At 34.8% G+C, this 25890-nt stretch overlaps 2 protein-coding genes across 3 annotated transcripts in view; one reads left to right on the top strand and one right to left on the bottom strand.

Annotated features, from left to right (window-relative positions):
- Positions 1–4960, bottom strand: part of LOC110455709 — a 152528-nt gene extending 147568 nt beyond the window's left edge. Inside the window, exon 1 of the mRNA XM_021506010.1 lies at positions 4797–4960. Within this exon, the coding sequence (XP_021361685.1) occupies positions 4797–4889 (93 nt within the window). The 5' untranslated portion in view covers positions 4890–4960. The remainder of the gene's footprint in view (positions 1–4796) is intronic.
- A 535-nt stretch (positions 4961–5495) lies between these two features.
- LOC110455679 (rap1 GTPase-GDP dissociation stimulator 1-like) overlaps positions 5496–25890 on the top strand; it is a 54345-nt gene continuing 33950 nt past the window's right edge. For both annotated transcript variants that reach the window (XM_021505949.1, XM_021505948.1), the window contains exons 1-5: positions 5496–5624; positions 7167–7289; positions 7723–7854; positions 11502–11554; positions 11680–11755. In XM_021505949.1, the coding sequence (XP_021361624.1) occupies positions 5621–5624; positions 7167–7289; positions 7723–7854; positions 11502–11554; positions 11680–11755 (388 nt within the window). In that variant the 5' untranslated portion in view covers positions 5496–5620. The remainder of the gene's footprint in view (positions 5625–7166; positions 7290–7722; positions 7855–11501; positions 11555–11679; positions 11756–25890) is intronic.

Genomic DNA, 25890 nt, shown 5'->3' with positions numbered 1-25890 from the left:
GAAAAATAACAACACTTTGTCAGGACCATGAGGCGATCATTCCTACCAACTTTCAGTTCAATCGGCCCAGCAGAACTTGACTTTAAGTTTGAAATGTAAAATGTTAACGGACGACGGACGACGGACGACGACGGACGAAAACGGATAGCAATAGGTCACTTGAGCTAAAGCTCAGGTGACCTAAAAAGGTAGTAGTCAAATCTTACTTTTAATACATTTTATACCCTTCACAAAATGTGAACTGCTTTATACATTCCATTAACAAATTAAGTTTGAGTGGGTTTGAGGGGGTTCGGGGTTGGGAAGGGGGAGGGGGACGGTTATAGTTCCTTAGAAAAATACAGTCAAATCCTAATTCACCCCTCAAACTGTGTAAAGAGAATTGTTTTATTTATAATTTTCAAAGTGTATATCAAGGAAGCTTCCATTTCACTTGCACCATCGTGAACATATCTACATGTTTGCATTTACATGTACATATATAGCGTATGTACATCACACCATCAAAAACACCTCTAATTTGACTCCTATATCATAATATTTGATAAATTTCTGATAATAATAATCTAAAATATGTTTTAATTTGAAGCTGAAAGTTTAAAGCGATGGTCTAGTGGTAGGACGCCAGGCTCCCGACAGAAGGGTTGCGGATTGGAGTCACGGCACGGCACTGTGTTGTATCTTTGAGCAAGATACTNTGTAGTATCTTTGAGCAAGATACTTTACTCTGCATGTTCCAGTCTACTCAGCTGTAAATGAGTATGTGATTGGGCAGTGCTAGAATTGTTGAAAGGCCCTATATAACCACGGTTAATAATTTGTGGACCGCTTTGAGACGACCTACGAACTAGGTTGTGATAAAGCGGTATATAAGAACCTCCAATTTTATATAAAGACTCGAATTGTTGCTGTGGCTGAAGCCTGAACTAGCCTACTATACTATAGATATACATGTATGTGCTGCCAACCCAAGCAATTACGTCTAAATCATGAAATCCTCACCAATCTCAATTCAAAATGACATTTCACAGTCGAGTTAATTTTACTGGCTATACATACATTTAACAGGCTAGAATAAAACACCCTAGTAAGTATCCAAAATTGACAATTGAAAGACATTAAAGGCCTATCCTATTATAATGTTTACCAGAAGAATTTAGAATTTGAAAGTTCTATAAAAGATGATGATATTGATATCTTGTAGATCCAATAGACAGTAGGTACCGTATATGCCATATTTAACACCCAATATGTTTTGAAAATTGGCTGGGGTGCTTATTAAGATAACGAAACATAAGTTACATAACATGTGTGTTTATGCAATGTAACTGTTGGGCATTTTACCAGTGGAAATTCCTGAATATGATAGTTTACTCTTTTTCTAAACACTAGCAAGCTGTTAAGATTGCATTACTGAAGTATCAGACATAAAATGTTAAGTAAGTGTAGTCTGCCAACTGGAGCAGAGTGGAGAGTGTGTTTGGCAAAAGGGGGTGCTTATATTCCAATATGTATCAAAAAATGGGAAAAGGCACTTATACAACATGAGGGGTCCTAATTACATCAAATATGGTAGTCATCATTTTTATGCCTTTCCATATGGCTATTGTTTAAATCCAGTCACTTAATACATGTATAGCTAGGATTTGTTCAATTACAGTACTCATATAGTTCATTAATAGTAATAAACTTTGTCTTTTTAGAACAATTATGTATTAAGTTTTCCCAACTTATATTAATTACTCTTGTTTGCCTGGATGGTAGCGTGCAGTGTCTAAATGTAGGAAGAAACCGGAGTACCTGCAGTAAAAATTGGAAAACCCATGTGGTCGGGCAGGGTGACCTCATAACTTACTTGAATGCATAAATTCAAAGGCAAGTGTGCTTTCAACTGCACTGCCCATGCAAACACTCCATCAACAGACGAAATTTCCATGTTACATCTTGTAAACTTATCAATTTATTTTTAAACTTAAATTCATTAAACTTTCACAGTTAATTTTGCAATCTAACGATTGCAGCAATTTTAAATGATATCAAACTTTCATTGTTTTTGCTCTCTGAACAAACTCTTAGGGTTTAAATTTTGCTCAACCAGCCTAACTCATTCACACCTGAAATTTCATAATGAACTATTCCAACCTTGGAATTGGAAGGGTTCAAATGTGTCTTCAGGGGTGAATGAGTTAATACTCTAAATTTGCATGGTTCATTTTTCACAAATATTTGTTCACAAATTCACCGCCCTCTTTTGCATAAAATTAGAAAGATAAATTAAGTATCGAAATGAGCAAAGTAATTAAGTGCCATCTATCTGCATTAGCATAATTTCTTGTCAAAAGTTTTTAATAAATGAAAAAAAAAGCCCAGAAGAGTAGCAATTCCTGAAGCTTTGTTTCCTTAAAGTATATTTTAATTTTCATGAGTGCTATTCTTCTTTTCACTTTTACTCTTGAATTATTGTGAAGACATCTTGTGTAAACTTCCTTAGTTCTGAGTCTGACTTAATTATTTACGTTCATCGTACATATAAATGCGACTGTTGTGTACATATATATATATATATATATATATATATATAGTAGACCTGCGTAGGTCGGGCTTGTACCCTCAGATCATGCTACCATCTACCTGGGAATGCCTGGGCTGTCAGTAATCGTTATGAACATCTTTAATCCTTTCATCAGATATCACGAATGAACGTCATTATCCAAGCTACATGTACAAACTGTTTCACCAGATCACATTCATCTTTTATCAACCACGTGCAGTCAGTCTTTCCCAGAAACCCAGTGCATTCCTGATACATCTAATAATCTAAACCGTTACCAGTGTTTGAGCTTGGGGCGACAAGTTTCCCCTATCTGTGTGCGGCCCTAAATGTAATGCCTTAATACAATTATTGATATTTAAAATGAGAAACTTTTCAATATTTATCTGTCAGTCTGAATGGCTTTTCTCCAGAATCTATCCTATACCTGAATCTTGCAGACTTTTAAGTGCTCAAGGGCACACAGGAGAATCATACCACACATGTATGCCAGCCTGTTTCTGGCAATTACGCTATATACCAAAATATCAAACAGAAAAGTTTAAAAGATCTTTTCTTTACCATCGGCCAATGGTATGAAAATAAACTTTCTGATCAAACCAAATAATGTCAAACACTGCCAATATTTAAATATGTAATTACGTAACGAATATATTTCATACACTAAATATTGATATCTGTATGTATGTCGAATGAGTCTGACAAGATCCATATTCTTTAACAACGGCAGATCTTCAGACCAATCAAAGATGGATTTTTGCGGAGAAGCAAAGTTTTTAAAGACAAAATAAAGTCAATTACTGTATTTATCCTACAATATGCCCAGGAGACCAACACATAAGTTATGACTTCAAGTAGGGGGTGGGCTAATTTATTACATGACAATAAAATTGCATATGTATATTTTTCTGATCACATAGATTTCCACATAATTAAGCTATATATATATAGCTACAGTACATGTAAACCAACTGTAGCGTACAACCCTAATACTATTGGGCGTCATTGTAAGCCTTGCAAGCTTTAAACTTCAGACTGCAAACAAAATTACAGTATTTATAAGATTTAAATTTGAAGGAGAAAATTATCTTTATACTGCAATGATACATACCGGTATATATGTTTTAGATATTATTCCTCATATTAATTTTGATCCAGAGAGAATTTGATAGTAATTTTTAATACGCAAATATTAAACACTAAAACGCTGATAACGAATCAATTAAAAGATAATGATCATGCATATATATATACATGCTAAGTCGCTGACATGTTGATCTAGTTATTTTTTTATGTTTAGGACACATGAACCCCATTCTATCTCCCAAAGATTATTATCTCTGAATATAAATATACTGTATTTGTACAGTATGAATGCCTATACACAATTTGATGGTTAAACTTGATAACTGCCTCGTAAGCTGGGAATATACGCAGCACATTTACAAGTAACATCATTTGATATTTGATTACAAAATTCCATACAACTTATAAAAGTTCAACAGCCCAAGTTGACTTCAGTTGGCCCTACGTTTTTTAATTTTACTAAAACATCTACTTTAGTAGTTTCTCTCAAAATGAACACTATCAAATTTACCCCAGAATCACTGAGATAACATAAAATATCCTTTGACCAGAGGTAATGTACAATTATTTGTTTTTATGACAAATTGATCTATCAGTATCATAATCCAAAGCAGCTCACAAATTTATTTTCAGATTCAGTAGGCTACTCTACTAGAAAAAACATTTGCCAGTGATTTAAATTTAAATGATGAAATTTTTAACATTGTTTAATAGATAATTAAACTAAGAAGCAAAATTTATAAACATTTTAGTGATAACAGTTGGGCGTTGACTGCTAAAAGCTACAGGCAGGATGATAGATTTGGCTGCAGGCTTCGGGACTTCACAGCTGTTTTGTAGGAAGTTGCTCTTTGCTGGATTACTGAACCATCAAATTGGACTTACTTTCGTCACAAAAAAAGTTAAAAACACATGATAAAATATGTTCCATAAATATAGCGTAGCTATGTCCAGACGAGACATTACAGTAATAAACTGCGTCCAAAATAATGAAATATTTCACCGATATTTTTTTTCCAACGAAGTTCCACTCGCATTCGGGTTTTAAAGTTGGAACTCTCTCAGACTCAGAGGTTGATATGGAATACACAGCAAGTCAAAAGTTTTATGACTGCAAACAATTGATGTTTTTCCTCCCTAAAATAAATTTGTAACTTACCTTGGCTATTTTTATGGGTTCCTCATACTCTAATCCACCCTGGATTCTAAATCCCCAGGGTGGTCCACCCTTCAAAACTACGGTGAAAGACATCCCGAGTTCACCGAAACCGCCATGAAATATACGCTTCAAACCCGTCGGGGATAATCCCAGCTCGTGCCAGGAAACGAAATACACATCACTGGGCCGTAGGGGGTGCCCGATTCTAAAAATAGATATGATACGGTGTTTGAAAATCCATGTGTATCGTTCAACTACTTATCAACAAAAGTACATAAAATAGCCAAAGTAACTCAAAATTGACTTTCAACAAACATTTTGAAAACAATTAATACAAAAATAGAAATTGTCGGAAATGATCAAAAACCCTGTCGAGTTGCAAAGATCTAAATTTAGGGACCGTCGTTTTCCTAAATATAGAAGCAGGAAATCACTTGTTTAGCATGTTTTATCATTTTTTAATTATTAATGTGCATGTACTTTTCTCGTGAAACGAGTTAACTCGACGTACTGGTTAAGGAAACGGAAGACTTGATATATTACTACAGCACAGAATTCATAAAAAGAATCTAGTTCAAGCTAGCGGTGATTTACTGAAACCGCTACAAACATTTTGCTTTGCTCTTAAAGTGTTTTCCTTTCGTTTGTGTTATAGCAGGATTACGACTGTATTATTAGGGTGTGAATTTGTTGCGGAAGTTGTACTTTTATGATATCCGGTGTCATGGCAGCGCTGATATAGACCACGATACTATTTCGGACTCAGTAATTTTGTGTATTCCATTGAAGTTAGAGAGGAAGGGACACCGATATCAACATCAACAATGGGTAAGGATGTCGAGCAAGTTACTGGCATGACCCGTATTTTCGCTTACGTTCGGGATTATTAGAAAACGAAATTGAATTTTTACACATGACTTGGCAGTAATATTTCATTATGCTGCTAGGATGCCGCTCATCGTGAAGTTGGTTTTTGAACAAACTTTAAAATATCCAGACAACACATTTTTGTAAGAAAAATGCGATCACATGTTTTCTCACAATTATGTAAAAATGCATACAGTTAAGTCAGATACTGTCAATATGAACATCACTTTTATTATTAGAAAAAGATTTCTAATATTTTGAAGCTGAAGTAGGAATAAAAAAGGAAATGAAACTTGATTGTCATATAAATATTTACACCTGCTTCGGGAAACAAATTTGATTATTGATTGCAATTTAATTATGGAATTAGAAAGGATCTTTTTAATTTAACAAAATAATATTATTTATTAAGTTATTAGACTATATGTAAAGTTGAATTTAAATAAAGGGTTGTTTATTTACATTTGTATTGAAACAATTCAAGCTCATTTATACTTGGTAATGATTAATTATTACATCTGATATTTTTCAACTGTCATTGAACGCTTAAGGAGGCAATACGCAAATTGGATCAGTACCCAAATCAGTACACTTTTTGCAAAAATGCATATAAATAAATAAATGTGTGAACACATCAGTTATAACAATGATGTACTCTTAGAATAAATAGCCATGCATGCACCATTTTCTGTCTACAGATGATTAGTTTTTAAGTTCAAATAGCACAAGAAAACGTAATTCAAACTCAAATGTCAGTGTTTTTAAAAAAATGGTTCTTGCAACGACTATGCATTCTGTTTTGGACTATAGGAATAAATTCACACTTTAGAAATACTTGTTTTCATATAAATTCTAAAGGTCATCATAAAATGTTAATATGCTGACAAAAAAATATTCATTTGAAGCGTAAGATACTGCAAAATTCAAGCCTTGATCTGATTTGGGTCCTGACATTCACAAAAACCAGAGACACTGATTGGTGACCTCAGAGCGTTCTATAAATATCTCAAGTGAGCCCCGGGTGCTAATTTCGTTGGTAAGAACACCCATCGATATTCTTCCTTTGATACAACCATAAATGAATATAATTCCTCCTCAGATGTTTCAATGATTTAATAAAATGATGGTTTGGTGATCCGATTTGGCTACTGTCACCTTACATGACGTATAACAGGTACCCACAACTTTAAATATAAAAGATATTTAAAATTTAAAATTACATCTATCCAATATCACATCCAACATTCAGAAATTCTTTCTTTTAAACAGTAACTAGATAATCATAGCAGTTCAATAACAAAAAATAATTTGTTCTAGATTCCCTCGATCACAATCTGGAGAGCTGATTTTTAAAAAAAGTGAGGTATAATTTGTGAAAGATTTTTTACATCACACTTTTAGTGCAGTGGTCAAAGGGACAATTCGTGTAAGATTTGGATTAGACATAAAAAAAAAAATCCCCCAAAAAATGTATTTTAAGTTTAATTAATCTTCTCCTTTCAGCTGAACCTGAAGGATACTCTGAGGCATTGGCTCTCCTGGAGAATCTACAGATGTCCACCACTCACGAAGATCTGCTGCCCAGTCTGGACGCAGTGCTATCATTTCTCCAAAAATTCAGTGGAGGTAAGTGACAATATCAAACAAACATAATCCAGTCATTTTATCCATTTATAAATTATGTAAATTTGGCCAGAAGAATAAGGAATTTTTATAATCTTTATTAAAAAAAAAATGTAATGATATTTCTGAAATTCTTCAATTATCTCCTGTTTTGAATCCTAAATATTGTGGATTTTTTTTTTTAATTTGAAAGACAGCAGTTCAAAAACAATTCTAAAAGGTACCGCGCCTGCTTCCATATAAGAAACATTTACTGCAATTCACATGCACCATAAAATAATTATATCGTGTAACTTTCTGTTTCACTGAAGAAATATCTACTTCACAAGTCTATATTGTATCATCTTTTCTATCATTTGTTTTAAATTTTGTTTTGTGTTGTGTTTAACACTGGATAGTTCATCATATTGATTATTGATATACATGGTTTTAACAGAGGACCTTGACAGCCATACTCATGGATTTGTGGAATGTGGCGTTCTCACCGAGCTCTACAAAAATCTAACACAAGGGACAACTGACCTTCAGCTGAAAGTCATCATGGTTCTTGCCGAACTGGCCAAAAGTGGTAAGCATGCATATTCATTAATGTATACTTCTCTACATAGCTTTCTATATATATATATATATATATGTTCTGTTTTCTCAAGAATGACCTTTGGCCATTTGAGTATGGATTCATCTTCTTCCTCTTTTTTTTTTATAAGATTGCTACATAGCTTTTTATTCGCAGAGAAATATTTTCTTCTGTCTCTTGAAGGTCGGAAGAACTCTTCCAAGAAGAGTACATGACCGGTAACTAAATTCTTTTGCATGATGACATCCCAGCTTTCATTGGACACTATATGGTCACTAACAAGCGGAATGTTCAGTTAAATGGGCAAAAGCAGTTATTTTGCTTTTAAAGGACATTAACACTGTTATATATTAGGACCATTTCCTATAGAAACCATTCATGAGAATATATGAATCGACTGAAATTTCAGGGAACAAAAAAAAGCCTTATGCATCCCACTTCATTATATCTTTAGATGCAACTTACATGTGAGCCCCCTTTTTCTGTCTACGATGAAGAAACGATGATCTGCTGCCCCTATTACAACATTTGGGATCTATATTTTTTTCTATTTCTCAATTTTGTATTCATTCTTTTTGGCAGATTCTCCCTAGGTTATTCCATTTTTCATAAGACCATAGCTGCTGTTTCGAGGACTTATTATATACCATAACAAAAATGCAAAATAAAAACTGACAGAAGTTGTATGTTTTTAAGTCTACAACAATTAAGTGGCCTGGTATGGCCCTAGAGCTGGACTTTGATCTGCATGGTTTCAGCAGACCAATTTGCTTTCTTCTTTGTTGAAGGACACAAGTCTTTTGCAGTATTAGTGCCTAGTAAAATAGCACCCCTTTGTACAGCTGGGCAGACTGTAACAATCAGTGCTCAAAGACACAAAAACAGTGGCTAACTTCTACCAGCTTAGTTTGAACCTGCATCTTCTTGTAGCTTACAGATCTTAGCCGACACTGCTACGTTGCCCCTTTGTTATGCAACAGTGACTTAAAATGGATTTGGACGTTTTCTTCTTCTTCCCGGAAGTTGAACTAGAAAATGTATTTATAAGCAATGACCTTTATAAAACAGACTAAATATAGATGTCTCTCCACAGAAATTACATGTGAAAATGCATGCCCTATAAAAACATGTGAATTGTGTACATTGAAGAGTTCCACTGACATTTTAGCTTGTTTCTCCAGATCTGTTGCATGACTGGATGTATACCGCATATGAATAATTTATATTTGTGTGTCTGCATTGTAAAATCCATTAAGTGATCTCTGAGCGGCATTGAACTTTTGAGATTGTATAATGAAACAGTGCAGCAGGGTTGTAGAACATTTTTGTTTGATACCTCAGGTTCTTACATTTCACAGGGGACCCTTATACGACCATGGGTCAATCTAGACTTGATTCACTTCCGTTTATGTGTAGATCCCCTTCAGAATTCCCTGTTCTTTGAAATTCCCCCGTGTGCTTTAATTAAAATTCATCTTTTTCATCAAGAAAATAACAGTTTTTTCTTCAAAAAATTTCCCCTATATGATTTTTCTTAAAAGTCTAACAGTTTAAAATACTGCATACATTGTATATTCATTTTCTTCCCATAATTTAAAACATTCTACCATTTAAGCTTAACATTGTTTATAAATTGAAATATACTGCACAAATGTATGTCGGACAAAACATCGTACGTTAGAGCCTTGTATCAAAATTCAATTTCCCCCAAATCTGAAAAAAGGGTAGATTCCCCTAAATCCTAGATTTGTTCCTGACTATATTTGTTTCGAACTTCATTTTTTTTTAATTTCACAGGGGACCCATACTTTAGTTGAAGATATAGTTCTGGTTTATCCTGACTTTGAATTACACATGAGTTTAGCCAATGCATTATTAGATGTTGATTCTTCATCCAAATAAAATCAATACAAGCTGAAATTATAAAAAAAGAAAAATATATAAAAAGGCTGAATTTTTTGGTTGGGAAATTTTGAGGGAGTTACGGCGGGTAAAATACCTTCTTTTATTTGGTAGGATTTAGGGCTGAATTTTGGGGGCCAAAATGGCCGCAAAGATGCTCTGCATAATGTTTTAACTTTCAAAGCAAGGCCCTTGCACAGTATACATTATTAATTGTGACTTTGCAGTTGGACTTTAGATATTCATTGTTGAATGTTCCCCTAAGTTCACCCAATAGTGACTTCATCTGTTCATGCAAATATGCTTTGTTATTATTAATTGCTTTAAGTAACTTAAATCTTTTTATAATAGAACCTTAACCCTTTCATCCCCATGTCACTTTAGTAGACTCTACCATTTGTTGATCTTGATGTGTATACGTCCTGGCTTCATTATAGGGTTTACAGCGGTGAAAGGGTTAAACATCATTATTCACTAAATTTGTACCTAAAACACTTTTAAGATTTAATTGTGAATAAAGGAATATTGTGTGTGAATGTTCAACTTGATTATTGGAGGTTTTTATATATCATTGAAGGTTCTTATATACTGTTTTATCACAACCTAGTTCGTAGGTCGTCTCAAAGCGGTTCACAAATTATTATCCGTGGTTATAGGGCCTTTGCAACCAGCCAATATCTTTCTCAACTCACTTCAGGGCATACAGCCGGTGCTGCCATTTTGGCGCTCACAGCTAGCTAGCATTCAACAATTCTAGTACTGCCTAACCACATACTCATTTACAGCTGAGTAGACTGGAACAAGCAGAGTCAAGCATGTTGCTCAAAGATACCACAAAGTGCCTTGCCGTATCTCGACCCCGCAACCTTTTGGTCACAAACCCGGCGTCCTACCACTAGACTACCGTGCCTCCTGTAGCCCGGCGTCCTACCACTAGACTACCGTGCCTCATGCGCTAATAATACTGTATTAAGATAGATCAAATTTGAATTTAAGGATCCCTGCACCACTGCCAAAAACTGTAACTTTGCAATGGAAACCTATTTTACTAGCATTACTACCTTGAATACATGAACCTTTGATATTTCATCTCAGAAATGACCCTGGATCTCAAACTTTTATACTGTAGCTCTAACCAATTTAGCTGTACGTCTTGTCAACGGAAGTGTCCTGGCCTACATGTAATTGCGCTACAGTTATATTCAAAATGAGGCTGTATATATACAAAAAAACATAGCGGAATTCTCTAGTTTTACCCTGCAGTGGTGTTTGGATCCTTAAATCATTATCAGCTTGAAGTTGCCAAGTCTTTTTATGTTACCTCTCAACCAAGTGCTATACACACTCTATATACCAGGAAATGGTCGTCGCTGTTTAACTTTCGTCATTTTGGCCCTGCGTAATGAGGGCGAATTTATCACGACTGTGAAAACAAACACATATTTACATACCATACATAGTAACAATATATATGAAGGGTGGAAATAACATTGCACGAAAATAGATTATACTAGTGAAAGGCGAAAATTTGCCTCCATGAAAATTTTCCAATATACACAATATATATATATATATAAATATGTGTTAACCTACTTGATGTACTTTTCAAAAATTAAAATGAATCTGGAAATAAACGAAATACACTTGCATCAAAATTATTGTCAAGCCATATTACATAAGAAAACAATATGAAATCAAACAATTACATATAATTTTTAATTAAATTTATTTTCCAGAACCGGTGAGGAAGGAGTGTGTTGACAAAGGATTTGTACCTGTTTTACTGAACATACTCAAATCAACACTTAAGAAAACAATATGAAATCAATTACATATAATTTTTGATTTAATTTATTTCCAGAACCGGTGAGGAAGGAGTGTGTTGACAAAGGATTTGTACCTGTTTTACTGAACATGCTCAAATCAACAGAAGATATCACCATGGCAACCCAGATCTGTCGAGCCCTCGGCAACATTTGTTACGAGCACGGTAAGTGAAGGGTATATGGCGTAATATTTATTGGTTCAAAACTTGCAAAGTGATTTGTTGATGCCTCCTTGGGGAGCTGAATACGTGTTTGCACGACAGATCTGTAAGTCTTCACTACTAATATGGTCCCTGCAGTATGCAGAACCGGGGGGGGGGGGATAAAACTGTCTGATAACTGGTCTAAGCCTATAAATCACGGAAAATTGCATATTTATGAAAAAGAATATTACAGCCCCATGAGAATGAATTGGTGTACATGTATATTTCACGCCCGTCTCTTTATTATGTATTCATTATCAAAACAAAGGCAATGTGGATTTTCTCCTCCGGCTTAGCGAGGATAAAGTATATTTATGAATCTCATTTCAATTTCATCCTTTCAGAGATATTCTGTGATGTATTAAGAGAAACTAAAAAATGCATAGGCTAGAGGTCTGAGTCATATAAATCAATTTTCCCAGTGGCTACATTTGTTTTTAATGTATAAATATAATCTATAATCTTCAAACCAATATCAAGGAGAGAATGCAACAAATATATGCTGTTGGGTATTCGAGCTGGAATTTTACAGAATCATAACTTTTTCTTTGGTAAAATTAAGGTAAAATTGACCTTGTCGAGTTTCCTAGTGATTCTAAGCCTTCTATAATATGGGGTCTGGGGGCAAAATGTGATAGTTATAAATGGGTGGGTAATGGATAGCACTGTCATGAATATAAACAGAAATTCAATAAACCATTGCATCATAATTCAAACTTCAAAGTAAGGGAGTATCAAGAAAAAATATGGAAGAAATCGTTTTGAAGGAAATTTTTAACACTCATGTGAAAATCTAACATGAAACAGTGATATTTTTTAAAGAAAATTTATGGTAGAGTAAATTACCCATGATCCTTAGTCAGTTGATGCCTTGTTGTAGTATACACAATACATGAGTTATTTATCTACAACAGAAGACAGTACATGATTTAGTACATTACATGTCTTTATCCAAGAGCTATTTAATATCTGCATAAGAAGACAATATACTTTATGTACAGCAGAAGATAATACATGATTTAGTACATAACATGAATTGCCTATGAATGTTTCTATTATTTATACATCAGAAAACAGTACAGAATTTAGCATATATATATATATATATAACATAGTGTATATTAAATCCCCATCAAGGCTTTTTACCTGCAGCAGAAGATAGTCAAAGATTTAGTATATGATATTTTATGACTGAGGCTGAATTCATGCCTGTGTCAACACCCCCATGTAATTCTCTGTGTGCACCTGCAGCCATTATATTTGTCATGCAGCTGATGTAGACCTTTAGCCAGTATATATATCTATAGATAAAACAAACACATAGCAAGGTTTTTGAATTAGTATTTCTTCAGACATCACTACTGTCTTGGAGTCTGCGGTACATACAGTACATCGTTATATGCCCTAACTGTGAATCTGTTCCGATTCTAATTGGATCATGTTTTACGGCTTGAAAGTCTTTTATATCATGGAATAATCAATATTAAAGATTGTATCTCTGGGAGTACTAATACCACTGATTTCGTAAAGATGTCATTTGCAACTTAAAGCAAATCTGTTTGTCCACAATGCCGATCATCAAGGCTGTCATGATCACGTGATCGTAACGAATTACAGGATTTTTCTGCCGAAGAAATCTTTACGAAACATAAACTTAAATACGGTGTATCTATATAAAACAAGATGTTAACTGCAGCATGGATAACGGCCATTACACAAGATGTATTTACTGAAGTTTCCATTTACGGGAATAATTTGAGATTATTGGTATTGCATGTTTATCTATGGTATAAGGGTACATGTACTTTTCATTTTCTGCCTCTCGGGGTGAGTCATTTCTATGAAAGAGTTTTATGGCCTTTGATTTTCTTACCCTTTGAATGGGTAATTGAAGTGGGAAAATGATTTTTTCTCTCTGTTTTTATTTGGTTTATTTCTTGGAGATATCAAAACGCAATCAATAAATAAATGCATCCATCTGTTTCTGTATTCTGCCAACTTTCATTCCAATATTCAACTCTATTTCACAATACAATAAAGAATCAATGTAATTGGTATGGAATTTGATATTGTTTTCATTCGCTCATGATATCGTACACTCAGCTTTTAACGATTTCCGCACAAATGGCAAAAATTGTTACTTGGAATTCGAAACTTTATTGTTAACTGTTATTAGTATAGCATCATTAATTCATTTCTGAAAAGAAATCCAATATCTTGCTAAGCTTTTGTGACTAAAAATTGATAAAATGAAAAATCAATCAATTATGTACCGACAGAAATAAGTGCAACAGGCTATTGTCACTCAGGGATTCGAACCCTGGACCCCTGATTAAAATACTGTCACGTTAACTATATGACCTGATTGGGCCATACAAAAAAATATATGTGTTTCCTGTAACATGTTGGAAAAAGTTAGGGTAGGTAGGTAGGTAGCAATTTATATTTTAACAAATAATTTTATATGGTTTCTATTGGAGAGTGATCTTGACTTTAACAGTGCTTCTTTGAAAATGCCTTAAAAACTTCAGGGTAGGCATAAAATATTAGGGTAGGTAGGTTTACCAGAAACACCAAATATTTGTTAGTTAGGCCTCACCAATAGTTTCCTGGCCCATTATATATACAGTTATATCTAAAATAAATTAAATTAAGGGGAGGTTACTCTTTGCATATGAAAAAAACACTGTGGAACTCTCTAGTGTTTTGCCTGCAGTTGGACAGGGACCCTTAAGGCTATCTATTCAATTAATGCTGCATGTGTTATGGAACTTTGATTTTTTATTTTGCCATTTGTTAGACCCTTGACTTTGACTTAAAGATGAAGGTCAAGATGTAACTCATTCACCCCTGAAGACACAATTGAACTCCTCCAATTCAAAGGTTGGAATAGTTCATTATGAAATTTCAAGAGTGAATGACTTAATGTGTTGTAAACTAGATCTATGCTTGTTTCACAAACACCAAACTATAGGGTCTAGTTTTTTTTTTTTAGAAAATCCCCTAAGTTACTTTGACTGAGGTAAGAAAGAGAAAATAGCCACCCTTCTTCAGGTGAACGATGCTACAAGAACACTACTAGGCCATGATGGTGAAAGATACCATCAGTCGCCTTGTAACAAGACAGTTAGAACAAACATCAATCGTCACGTTTACAAGACAATGAGAACTAACATTGACCATCTTGATTTGATACCAGACAACGGGAGGCGAGTTTGTAGGGTACAAGGGACACACACATTTCTCCGCATATACATATAATCACCCCTTTTATGCTTTCATTGGTCCACGAAGTAGACCCTTGTGTGCCGAGAAGATAGTCGAGATATTGACGTTTGAATCTCTCGACAGATAACGAACGGCACAGAATTGAGTTCTTCTTTATTGCTCTGTCTGAATTGTCGAACACAAAAACTTAGCCATTGTTGGAATTACTCTTCCGTATATGGATCCAGACCTCTGAAGTAACGTTTTTATTTTGATTTCCAGTGGTCCAGCAATTTCGTTTCGAGATGCTGTCATGTTTTCTATCATAAAAACGCCCATGAATCATGGTCAGTTCAATTCGCCACATGCTCAAACAATGTGTATAACATGTTGGGAAAACTACACGCTCAAATAATTTCATTTTTTGATTTCCTGTGAGGCACTGATGTCTGCTGCTACAGTAACGCTGGGCAGTTTTGTGACATGCGGATAGAAAATCAAATACAAAATATTTTTTTACGATTATTGATTTCTTTGATGTTGACGACAAATTTTTCACAAATGCTGACCATGCTGAAAGAAATTAATCGTCTCCTTTCGCCTAACGGTTTTAATAGTAGTCTTTTTCCCCAAATCTTTATTGATTCGGCTATAAAAAAGACAATTCAAACTTGGTTTCCTTGAAATGTTATGTTTGAATGTCATTTAATTAAATCCAAAATTGTCTTTTTCTGTACCTTCAGATTTTACAATAAGAACTTTAAAATGAAGATAATTGTTTTAAGAAAAAAAGGTTAGACACTTGACTAGGCTGTTAAAATATGCATTTGTGCCCATTACACAGAAAGAGCAAAGTACTTTTATGCAAATGAATATTTATTGGAGAACTCTTAAAATATAGGGGCAGAGAATGAGGGTAATCGTGGCAAATAGAACAACCGGTTCATTTCAATGAAATCTGAATGGTTTGTTAGGGACAGCTGTCGGACCCAATGTTGTGATGATGGAGCTTGTTTTTAGTTTTCAGCACTATAATTTATTCCCCGATCTGTCATTCTCAAATTATGTCTTAGAGCACACACATGTCTATCCGCTAATTCGTGGCCTAGCTGTCACATTTGCACACATCAGTATATGTTAAACAGTTGATGGGCCATATCTGCTATGTATGTATATGTATAAGGCCTACATATGTCTATATAAAAGTACATAGTTTGTTTTTTGCCAATATCCCCCATGTCCAACAGTGCCGGAAAAATTCCATCCGACCCATAGGTCAGGATCACTATAGCGACATCACAGGATAAAAGTACAGCGATTTTGACGTCACATTAATTAGGGCTAGAAGGAAAATGTCATCCATCACTCAGATTGGCACTGATTTTTATTGGCCTTTTACGGGTTGTTTGTTTGTGCTTTTTAGTCGTGAATTAATGTAGGCGATGAGTATAGAATCTGTCCCAGGGAATGAGGTGAAGGTGTGATGATTGAAGCCCTCGGGATGAAATTCCAGGAAAACCCTCAGTCGGAACCTGAGGTTTTCTTCTTGTCCCGAGGGTTTGAATCACCTTACCTACCCCTCACCCCAGAAACTGTTTTATTAATGCACTCTCATGTCGTGTGTAAGGGTTCATGAACTAATAGGTGTACACCAAACCAATGCCATCGCCATTTTCATACAACCCCAGCAAATAACACATCAATCCGACTGTAACCTCCTGATCAACTTCTGAACTCTTTTTGATTAAAAATATTGAAACATTAAATTTTCACAGGGGGGTACTTTTTATACAGGGGGGGTACTTTTTGGTAGGGGTATATTCTGCATAAAAAGTATGTGAATATTATTTAAGCAGGAGGTAAATTTTATGCATGACAACCGGCATATTGTAGAGACATTTCTTTCCCACTGGTAGGGAGATTGAGGTTCTGGTGGGAACATTTTCGATACGAGGAATATTTTACCAGAATTAGCATAATGAATTTTATTTTTCTAACCCTTTCACCACTTAATAGACCATAATGGACATATCCAGATTAATGCATGGTAGAGTTTATTAAAGTTACATAGGGGTAAAAGGGTTAACAATTTTGGAATTTCTAACATCCCAATCAATTGCCAGAAGATTATAATTTTTCGGACGAAGTTTTAGTTCTTTAAGGTAATTAAAACTTGGTACGAAAAAAGAGAGAAGCCTCTCATGAACGCATGTTTATACCCTCATCTCACCTGCACCCACGCCTATCTCTGTATACACACAACACCACACCAGCAATCCCACCCCTCATGATCATCGGCCAATAATTTTATGAGATACAATGTAACTAACGTTTCATGACAGTTTTACGCAAACCAGAGAAAGTTTATGCAGAAACTTGTCTCATGCGATTCATACATTTTATATCGCCGGGAGGAATTTACTTCTGCCACAATATATTTAAAATGATCCGAACCCGACTATCGTGTCGGTTAAAGTTGTGGTGCGTCGTGTCACTCAATTGGTCACTATAGTCCCTAGGATACCATCATCGTGAAGTTCATCGTCCACAAGTATACTTGTACTTTTATAGAAGTAAAGTACGGGAAAAATTAAGTGCACAAGTCCTCCAGCCAGAGTGAGGCTCTAGCCTGGTTTGTATCCCGAAAGTCATACCAAAGATCGCCAGGAAAGACATTTTAAATTTACACACAGAACATATTTAAATCAGACACAACTTTTTACTCTTTACTGAAATATTATAGATAATTATTTAGATTCAATGAAAATATTGACATTCTTTAGAGTCTTTTATTTATCATTTATATTGAAATGATGTATGAACATCGCTTATCGCATATATTAACACAATAAATAATTATATGTATACAGATACCTTCATGTTATTTAGACCTTAGAATATTTTCCACTTGGCATTGACCAACCCACCACTTTGAAGTCCGGGTCAGTAAATAGGAGAAAAATCTCTTTTTTTCTTTCTCACAAACAATTTTTTGGGTTGGCACATATAAAGTCTCTGTTGGTAGGGCTATGCCAAACAAGTATTTTTTGGGTTTTTTTTTGGCCGGAACAACCCTCAGTTGAAATAATATAGCTCTAAGATATTTTTACTGTATTATAAATGATATCAGATTTATTAACATTATTTATTGTAAAAATACACAGTATTTTTGGTAACAGTAGACAGTACTTAACAATAGATTTGTTTATTCAACAATAGATGTGTTTATTCAACAATAGATGATCTTACAGACTCCTTCGGAGTTCTCTATTTCAACAGCCTCTGAGTTAGTAAAAGTACATGCACTTTCTCCAGCTGCTGTAGCCGAATAAAAAAATCCATATAATTTTACTGTTGAAAACAATGCCATCTTGTACGGCACAATAGAAGCACTTTAAGTGGAGTTTACTGGCTTCCAATCAGCACACACTAAACGAGGAGTTTCTGATACCCCAAGGGTCCGGTGTTAATGTCGTTGAGCAGCACTAATGAAGGGACTCTATATCCATTGATTATCGAGACTAGATCTGGAAAAAATGCTTCGTAATAATATCGCTGTAATAAGATGGGTGGGCTGTAGGTTGAATTAGCCATCACCTTGGCTGTCAAAGAGAAATTGTATTGTCACCCTGATAATCTGTCAAAGAAATTGATTTCTGTCTCACGAAGGTTATTTTTACATTTCACATTCTCAATGCACTTATTCAAATGAAGCTACCAGCATGCAAGATTGTATTTGAATTCATAGCACCATGAATGCAATCAAGTTCCAGTGATTGTCACCCTCTTTTTCTTATCATGCAATTATTTCTCTTAGTATACAACATTTGATATAGCCCCCTATCTAGTTAACATAAGCTACTCTAAAGCACTTTACAGTACATAGATATACAATCTATACAATCAATAACAATTAGCATTTACATTAATCAATACAATTTTGAGGAAATCACAGGAGCTACCTTATCAGGCACTAACTACTAGTCCTATGCCACCTGACTAATATCTCCATATGTATGTATGCCTAAGTGTGTGCTGGAGATGTATTGTGTTCTGTTTGTAGTGGGACCGTACTTCCAACGGTATCAGTTATAGTGCCACCTCACTTGAATGCTACAGCACAGATACTGTAACATCCACCCCAGACCATTTTATACCTGGGTTGTTGGCGTTGTGTGGGCAGGAGAAAAACACTTTCTCTGAATATGTGTGGAAGGCCAGAGTGTTAATCCGCCCATAGATCAAATTTGGTTCCTTCAAGCAGAAGACACAGGAGAAAACGTCTGATTCTGCAGGGGACCCCATTTTAGTTGCCTTATATATGTACACGCATTCTTCTTTCCTTAACTCTGTTAGTGAAACAACTATGATAAATTGATAAAAGCTGTTTCAGCATGGAAGCAGTTTTAAAAAGGAATAAATTTTAGGGTATATGTTTACAATTAATTAGCCGTAAGATTTATTGTTATTATAACTTTGAAAAAAATGGAAATAAATGGCTTCATGTTGCAACATATCCTTGTTTTGATAAAATTGTCGACCGCTAAAAGAATAAATTTGCTGATCTAGAAAAGAATAATATGCAAGTTTTGACAAAAAACCGAAATTAATCGTTATCATTGCAATGTATCTTTGTTAAGATAAAATTGTCTACCACCAAATATGTGAACCAACATTTTGTTTTTTTATGGAAATGTTTAAATAGTTCAGTCTTATTACTAAATGTGAATATAACATCGTGTAGATATATTGTTTATAGCCAGTGTCTGATAAATGTACAGGCCCTTTGGATCCTCTTGTAACACTAATTACGCAGAATCTATCTATTTGTATCTTGAGACACTGTGATATGCTGAAATCTCCAGATTGACAAGTTCCTGCGATGTTAAAAAAAACCCAAAAAACATGAGCAATGAGCCACTGGTAATAAACTCCCGACATTCATGTTCATTTTTATGGATTTCTTTAGGCTCCATATCACATACTTGTCAGAATTCTGGAACAATCAAACCCGTTCACATGCAGTGTTGACGTTTAACATGGTGGTATGGAATTAGAAGTTCCAGTAGACAATTTGGACAACAAAACCCATTCTTGATAACTTGGTTCATTATCTGTGAATTTACATCCACACTCTGATAAGATAACACAGGTTGGTTTACAAGTTCCTGACCTACCCACCCTCTCGTCATCACAATGGACTCTTCCAGTATTGACTTGGACTGTTCTAAGTTGTTCAGTGAGGGTTCAGAGAATAAATTCTTTCTTCCAGACAACCTGGGTATTGTTTCGTGTTTTGGGATACAATGCTAGATAAAACAGCACGCAAAACGTGAAGCTATCATGGACCTTAGTGCAGGTTTCCCCCATCCTCCCTCGGTCCAGTGCTAGAAAATGGCATATTTATGGCAGAATCATGTTTGCAAGGGAATTTGATTTATTACAGGGTTAAACGAGGTATTTAAGAAACAGATAAACAATGCCTGTCCTAGTTATGTGGGGTTAGCCAGGGTGAAAAAGATTCGGAAGGTTTCTGGGGCAAGAAGTTTTAAAATGAAGCTTGTGTGTGTGATGATGATGATCCCTGCTGTGAACGACACCATATTCTAGCACCATGGTTTCTGTGTGTGCTAGGACTTTAAAATTAGCATGATGTGAACGAAGACTTGTTTAATGGCATGTTTGTCAGATTCAGACGAAAATGTAGGGGGATTTAATTGGCAATCTGTGTAGGAAAGATTGGTCTAAGTTCTCGTGTTTAAGATGCAGAAATTGTAAACCGATAAATTCTGTTTTGTGGCAAAATTAACCAGGTTTCTGATAAGAAGTGCCTAAATCTTGCAAAAAATAACAAAAGATACATACAATTTATTCCTAAATGACTGCAAGGTCCAAAGAAAAAATGAGGACAGAACACATTAGGAAATTTGCATTAGTTCAGAAATTTATCGTAAAAACATCCATTTATATTTTAGAAATTTACATGAAAGTTGCATAAAATTTATGTCAATTTTGTGGCAATGTCCCTGAAAAAAATGGAGATAAAATGCAAGCAGAAATTTACATTTCATAGTTAAGAAAATTTGTAAAAACATCAATTTAGATTTTAATCATCCAACATTCGGTGAAAATGTTGCATCAGGGGCTAGAGGGGTTGAGTAGGGGTGGGGATAGGAGTTTAGAACTTAGCTTAGCTGCAGTATAAGGGTTAAGGTACACTGTGTTTTGAGTTCCTTAAAAGCCTTTTGCTTCTTCCTGCTCACTCCAGCCAGTTGTAATGGACTCTCAGTCACTGAAATCGAGGTCTAGCTCTATTCGTCTATAATTTTAGCTCTCACAGACTAAACTGTAACTCATTATTGTGTCTCTGAAAAATCATTTATTGGGGGGACACAAATTAAAAAAAAATCAAATAAGATTGTTGAATTACTGTAATGCATGCATGTCCCTGCTATGAATTAGATATGAAGTGGGGGTTTTTTGGGTTTTTTTTTCACTTACGCCGCCCTGTTTGCGTAGGTGTGTATTTCCAAATACAGTGTGTTTCCAAATCACAATCAATAAGGCGGAAGTCTGTTATCAAACCCTGAGGATGCTAAATCTCCCGAAGACTGCTGGAGATGATGTGCTGTTGTCATGCAATCTTTTTTTTACATCAAGTCGTCAAACGATATGGGAAAATATTCAATAAAATTCTCATTGAGTAAAGAGCAATGTTTTTTCTCCCGAGATATGGCATGATAGATTGAAAAAACATGGCTTCCTGTTTAATATATTAATTGTTTTCATCATGTGTGGTGCGTCTCAGTACGTCTGTTCATGAGAAAGATGTGTGTTTAACAGAAAGGATAACTCTGCAGAAATTGTTAGCAAGTCCCGCTGAGATTTTCTACAGATTTGATCAAAACGAAGAACAAATCGGTAGAAAAAAATACCAGGAAATAAAAAACAACTGCAAAAAAAGTAAACAGGAAGGATAACTCTGTAATAAAAGTTAACAGGAAGGATAACTCTGTAAAACATGTTTATAGGAAGGATAACTCTGCAGAAAATGTTACGAGGAAGGATAACTCTGTAGAAAATTTTAAAAGGAGGAATAGCTCGAGAAAATGTTAGTAGAAAGTATAACTCTGTAAAAAATGCCAACAGGAAGGATAACTCTGCAAAATATGCTAACAGGAAGAATAACTCTGTAATAAATATTAACAGGAAGGATAACTGCGTAAAATGTAAACAGGAAGGATATCTGCAAAAAAACGCTAACAGGAAGAATAACTCTGTAAAACTTGTTAACAGGAAGGATAACTCTGTAAAAAATGTTAACGCATTTATACACTTTATTTGGTGGCTAAAATTGGATTTATTTAAATGATTGGTGATTAAGGGAAAATTCTAAGGGAAATTGAAAGCAGACTGAAAAAGAGCCTTTATCTCGCTTGCTGAAGATTTATTGCTGAAACATCCTGCTTACACTGATCAAACAATTTTTATATTAAACTCAGATGATGACATATTCTGTTGTTACCTAGATATTAACTTATCAAATCCCGAGATCTACTGACAATATTTTACAGCATACCTCCGTAGTCCTCCATCACCTGTCTTCCTCCTTCATTCCGTCCGTGTACCTTTATCTGGCAGTGCCGGTATTCCCATCCCTCCCTCCACTCTAGCATGATTTATTTACAATTTAATTGCAGTAAGCATTCCTTAATGTATGAAGATAGCAGATGAGACACTGGCTTCAAGACCTCAAGAGAATCACAACATTGAATCATATGTGGAAGAATTCCAACATTTTTATATTTATAGCGATAGAATCACATCTTTTAATTTTGGAATCGGGGAGGGTGATTAAAGCTAAATTTGCCCGACTTTTAAAATTTAATAGTTACGAAAAAAATATGTCTATAAATAGCTATTTAGCATGTGAAACATTACAAGTTGTCGCCATAATTATTTAAATAGGCAGATGTATAGGAATGGGGAGAGAAATCACACCTTCAAATCCAGGGGTTGGGAATGGGGGGTTTGAGATAATGTAAAAATTCCTGTCAAAAGCAACAGGGATGTATGATCTCATAAAAAATAACACTGCAACCTTGGTTTGAAATTCGATGATTTTCTTAAGAAATAATTACTTTGTATATAAATAGTGTGTTGGGCACCACATTTCTGTCTCATTACACGTCGCAAAAGTGTTTTTAAGTAACAGCTTTTAGATAACGTTTTGAAATGATGAACAGAGACTCCTCAAGTGGTAACCATGCCAACGGATATCAAATACACAAAACATTAATCGTTTCTAACAATTTCACACAAACATTTAAGTGTGTACTTTTGAGTCTGAAAATAAATGGTATCACGTTTATATTTAGGGATACGCTAATGAAATTAACTCTAAGGTGTTTCCCGGGTTAATATTGTATAAAGATGGAATTACAGTTAACACTCCATCAAAAGAATGGCTTCGGTGTTCTAGTATGCTCAATTTAGCGGGTATGGCAAATCGTCAGAAGAAGACATGGTCCGGGTCAATGTTAAAGTGATGAACAGTTTCATAGCTAATTACAACATAAAACCTAGAAATGTTTTTGAAGCCAGCCAGCTGATAGCTAGTTTTAAAAGACATTAGGAAGAATATCTGGGTTTATTTAAATATCTTTAGCCATTAATTTGGAGATAACTAACAAATGAAATATTTCAAGTGGCTAATTTTTGTTACGATTGAAATTGTCAGACCAAAATTTTACAATATAAATTATGCACTTTACATGTCTCTGACTAACCATAACACCTCAAAATCTTCTACCGTTAAAAAAATATTAATATTTAAAAACCTATTGGTGTGTACATTTAATGTTTTTTTTTATAATGCCCTCAAATCATAGAGGATTGGGTATTGGGCATTTGCTTTAATTATTCCGTTGGTCCATATAAATTATTTGTAAGACTTTGCATTTTGTAGATCTATTACTCTTAAGGCTATAAGCTAGTTGTCCAACAGTATTTAACTCATTCACCCCTGAAGTTTCATAATGAACTATTCCAACCATTCATTTGGAAGAGTTCAAATGTGTGTTCAGAGAGGGGTGAATGAGTTAAACTTCATATTCAACATATATGATAAAGCACTTATACACTTTATCGAGTTTATCTTTGCCCAGTTGGCATTCATATAACCAATGAATGCAAACTAAAAGCAGTTCAATGCTTATATTTACTATTTTTTTCCCTTTTAATCCTCTTGTTCGATGGTTTTTGAAGTACAAATTATGTTGAAATTTGTATTTGTTAAGTTGGCTTTCATATTGCCTATGAATGCCAACTGAAAGCTGTTTGATTCTTAAGGATTCCTGGCCCAATGCTAAAATCTGCTACTGTATGAATGGAAACTATTTTTACCTGTGTGACAATAACTGTAATTAATCAATCATTTCTGAAAAGAAACCTATACATTAAGGGACTTGTACAGAAAATCACTAGAAACTGACAAATGTGGCTACAAGCAAATTTGGAATAGGAGTCTGTATTTTTGGGGACATATTTTCTTACATAAATATATGCTATACATAATTATAGCTTGTGATAACTGAAAGTTCATGTTGGAAAAAACCTTCCAAGAAAAGTACTGTTAAGTAAATATTATCGTCTTTCATCTTGGCAGTTCCCTGTTTATGACTGTATAGCTGTGTACAGAAATGGCCAATTAGTGTTCTATTCATTACCTCGTTACTGGAAAGAAGGAAAAGCCATAGGTAATTGTATCTTGTGCTCCGAAGTACAATACGGGGAACCTGATCTGGCTGGTGTTGCAATAACACATCTGTCAGAAGGATGTCATAAATCCAGAACTACAAAGGAAGTAGGAAAATTACTGTTATTGCACTGGAAAAGACGTGTCTGACTAAGGCCGTCCATCTCACTCGGGGCAGATACATCGCCAATAGAGGTCTGTACGTGGAAGTATTTCTTTGTGCAGACAGATTTTGGTTTTTTTAGGACAAGATCATTTCTGATACAACCGAAAACCTGAGCATATAAACCCTTATGCATACATGTATAAGAAATTGTGAACTCGTTACAACCACTGCCTATTTCTCTCCGGTGTGTTTTTGTTTTTGACGGAACCTGTGTGATAATGTGACTTTCGGTCTATAAATCGTCTTTAAATGTGGATGTTTTTCAACGTTGCATGTTTCGAGACAATCCTTGATGTGACTCACATTAAAGTTTCTTGTCTTGAAATGAAAAAAAATCTTGAAAATACTGGGGAAATCACAAAGGAACAGGATTGGTTTAAAGATCTATGGCAGATGAAGAAAACAAAATTTAAGTGCACAGAAGCTACGTCACCAAGGCAATTTACAGGGGAGTTTAGGTCTATACCTAAACTGTAATATTCTAATGAAAGATCTCTGTTCCACTGTGTACAAAAACATCAGATAATTCCATAGTAACCTCCCCTTAGTTTTGTTTTAGATATGACTGTAGCGAGACTGAGCCAGGGTTCTATCTGTAATCAGGGAGCTCATTTGGCTAAAGCAATCTTATCGTAATCAGAGGTTCAGGGTTTGAACCCCAGTCTGACCATGTGTTGTTTTCAGTTCGCCTTCCCCAAAGGTTAAGTAAGCATATGCCAGGTGCAGTGTTTGTCCGTCTTCCGTCGTCTGCAATAAACTTTCCTTTTAAATGACTTCTGTTGAAGAAGAGAAATGTCTAGAGTCACTATATTTGGTTGTTAGCTTCCTGGAATGGAGCTCAACAATGTTGGTTAAAAAATGACCTTTGACCTACAGTATTTCCAAGGTCAACGGGGTCATATTTTAGAAAAAAATAATGACTTCCTTCGAAGACTCAAAAGGCCTAGAGTCAAGATATAAGGATTG

This window comes from Mizuhopecten yessoensis, unplaced genomic scaffold (assembly GCF_002113885.1).
Source record: "Mizuhopecten yessoensis strain PY_sf001 unplaced genomic scaffold, ASM211388v2 scaffold8361, whole genome shotgun sequence".
In the NCBI taxonomy this organism is placed as follows: Eukaryota; Metazoa; Mollusca; class Bivalvia; order Pectinida; family Pectinidae; genus Mizuhopecten; species Mizuhopecten yessoensis.
This window is presented reverse-complemented; position numbering and strand designations above follow the sequence as displayed.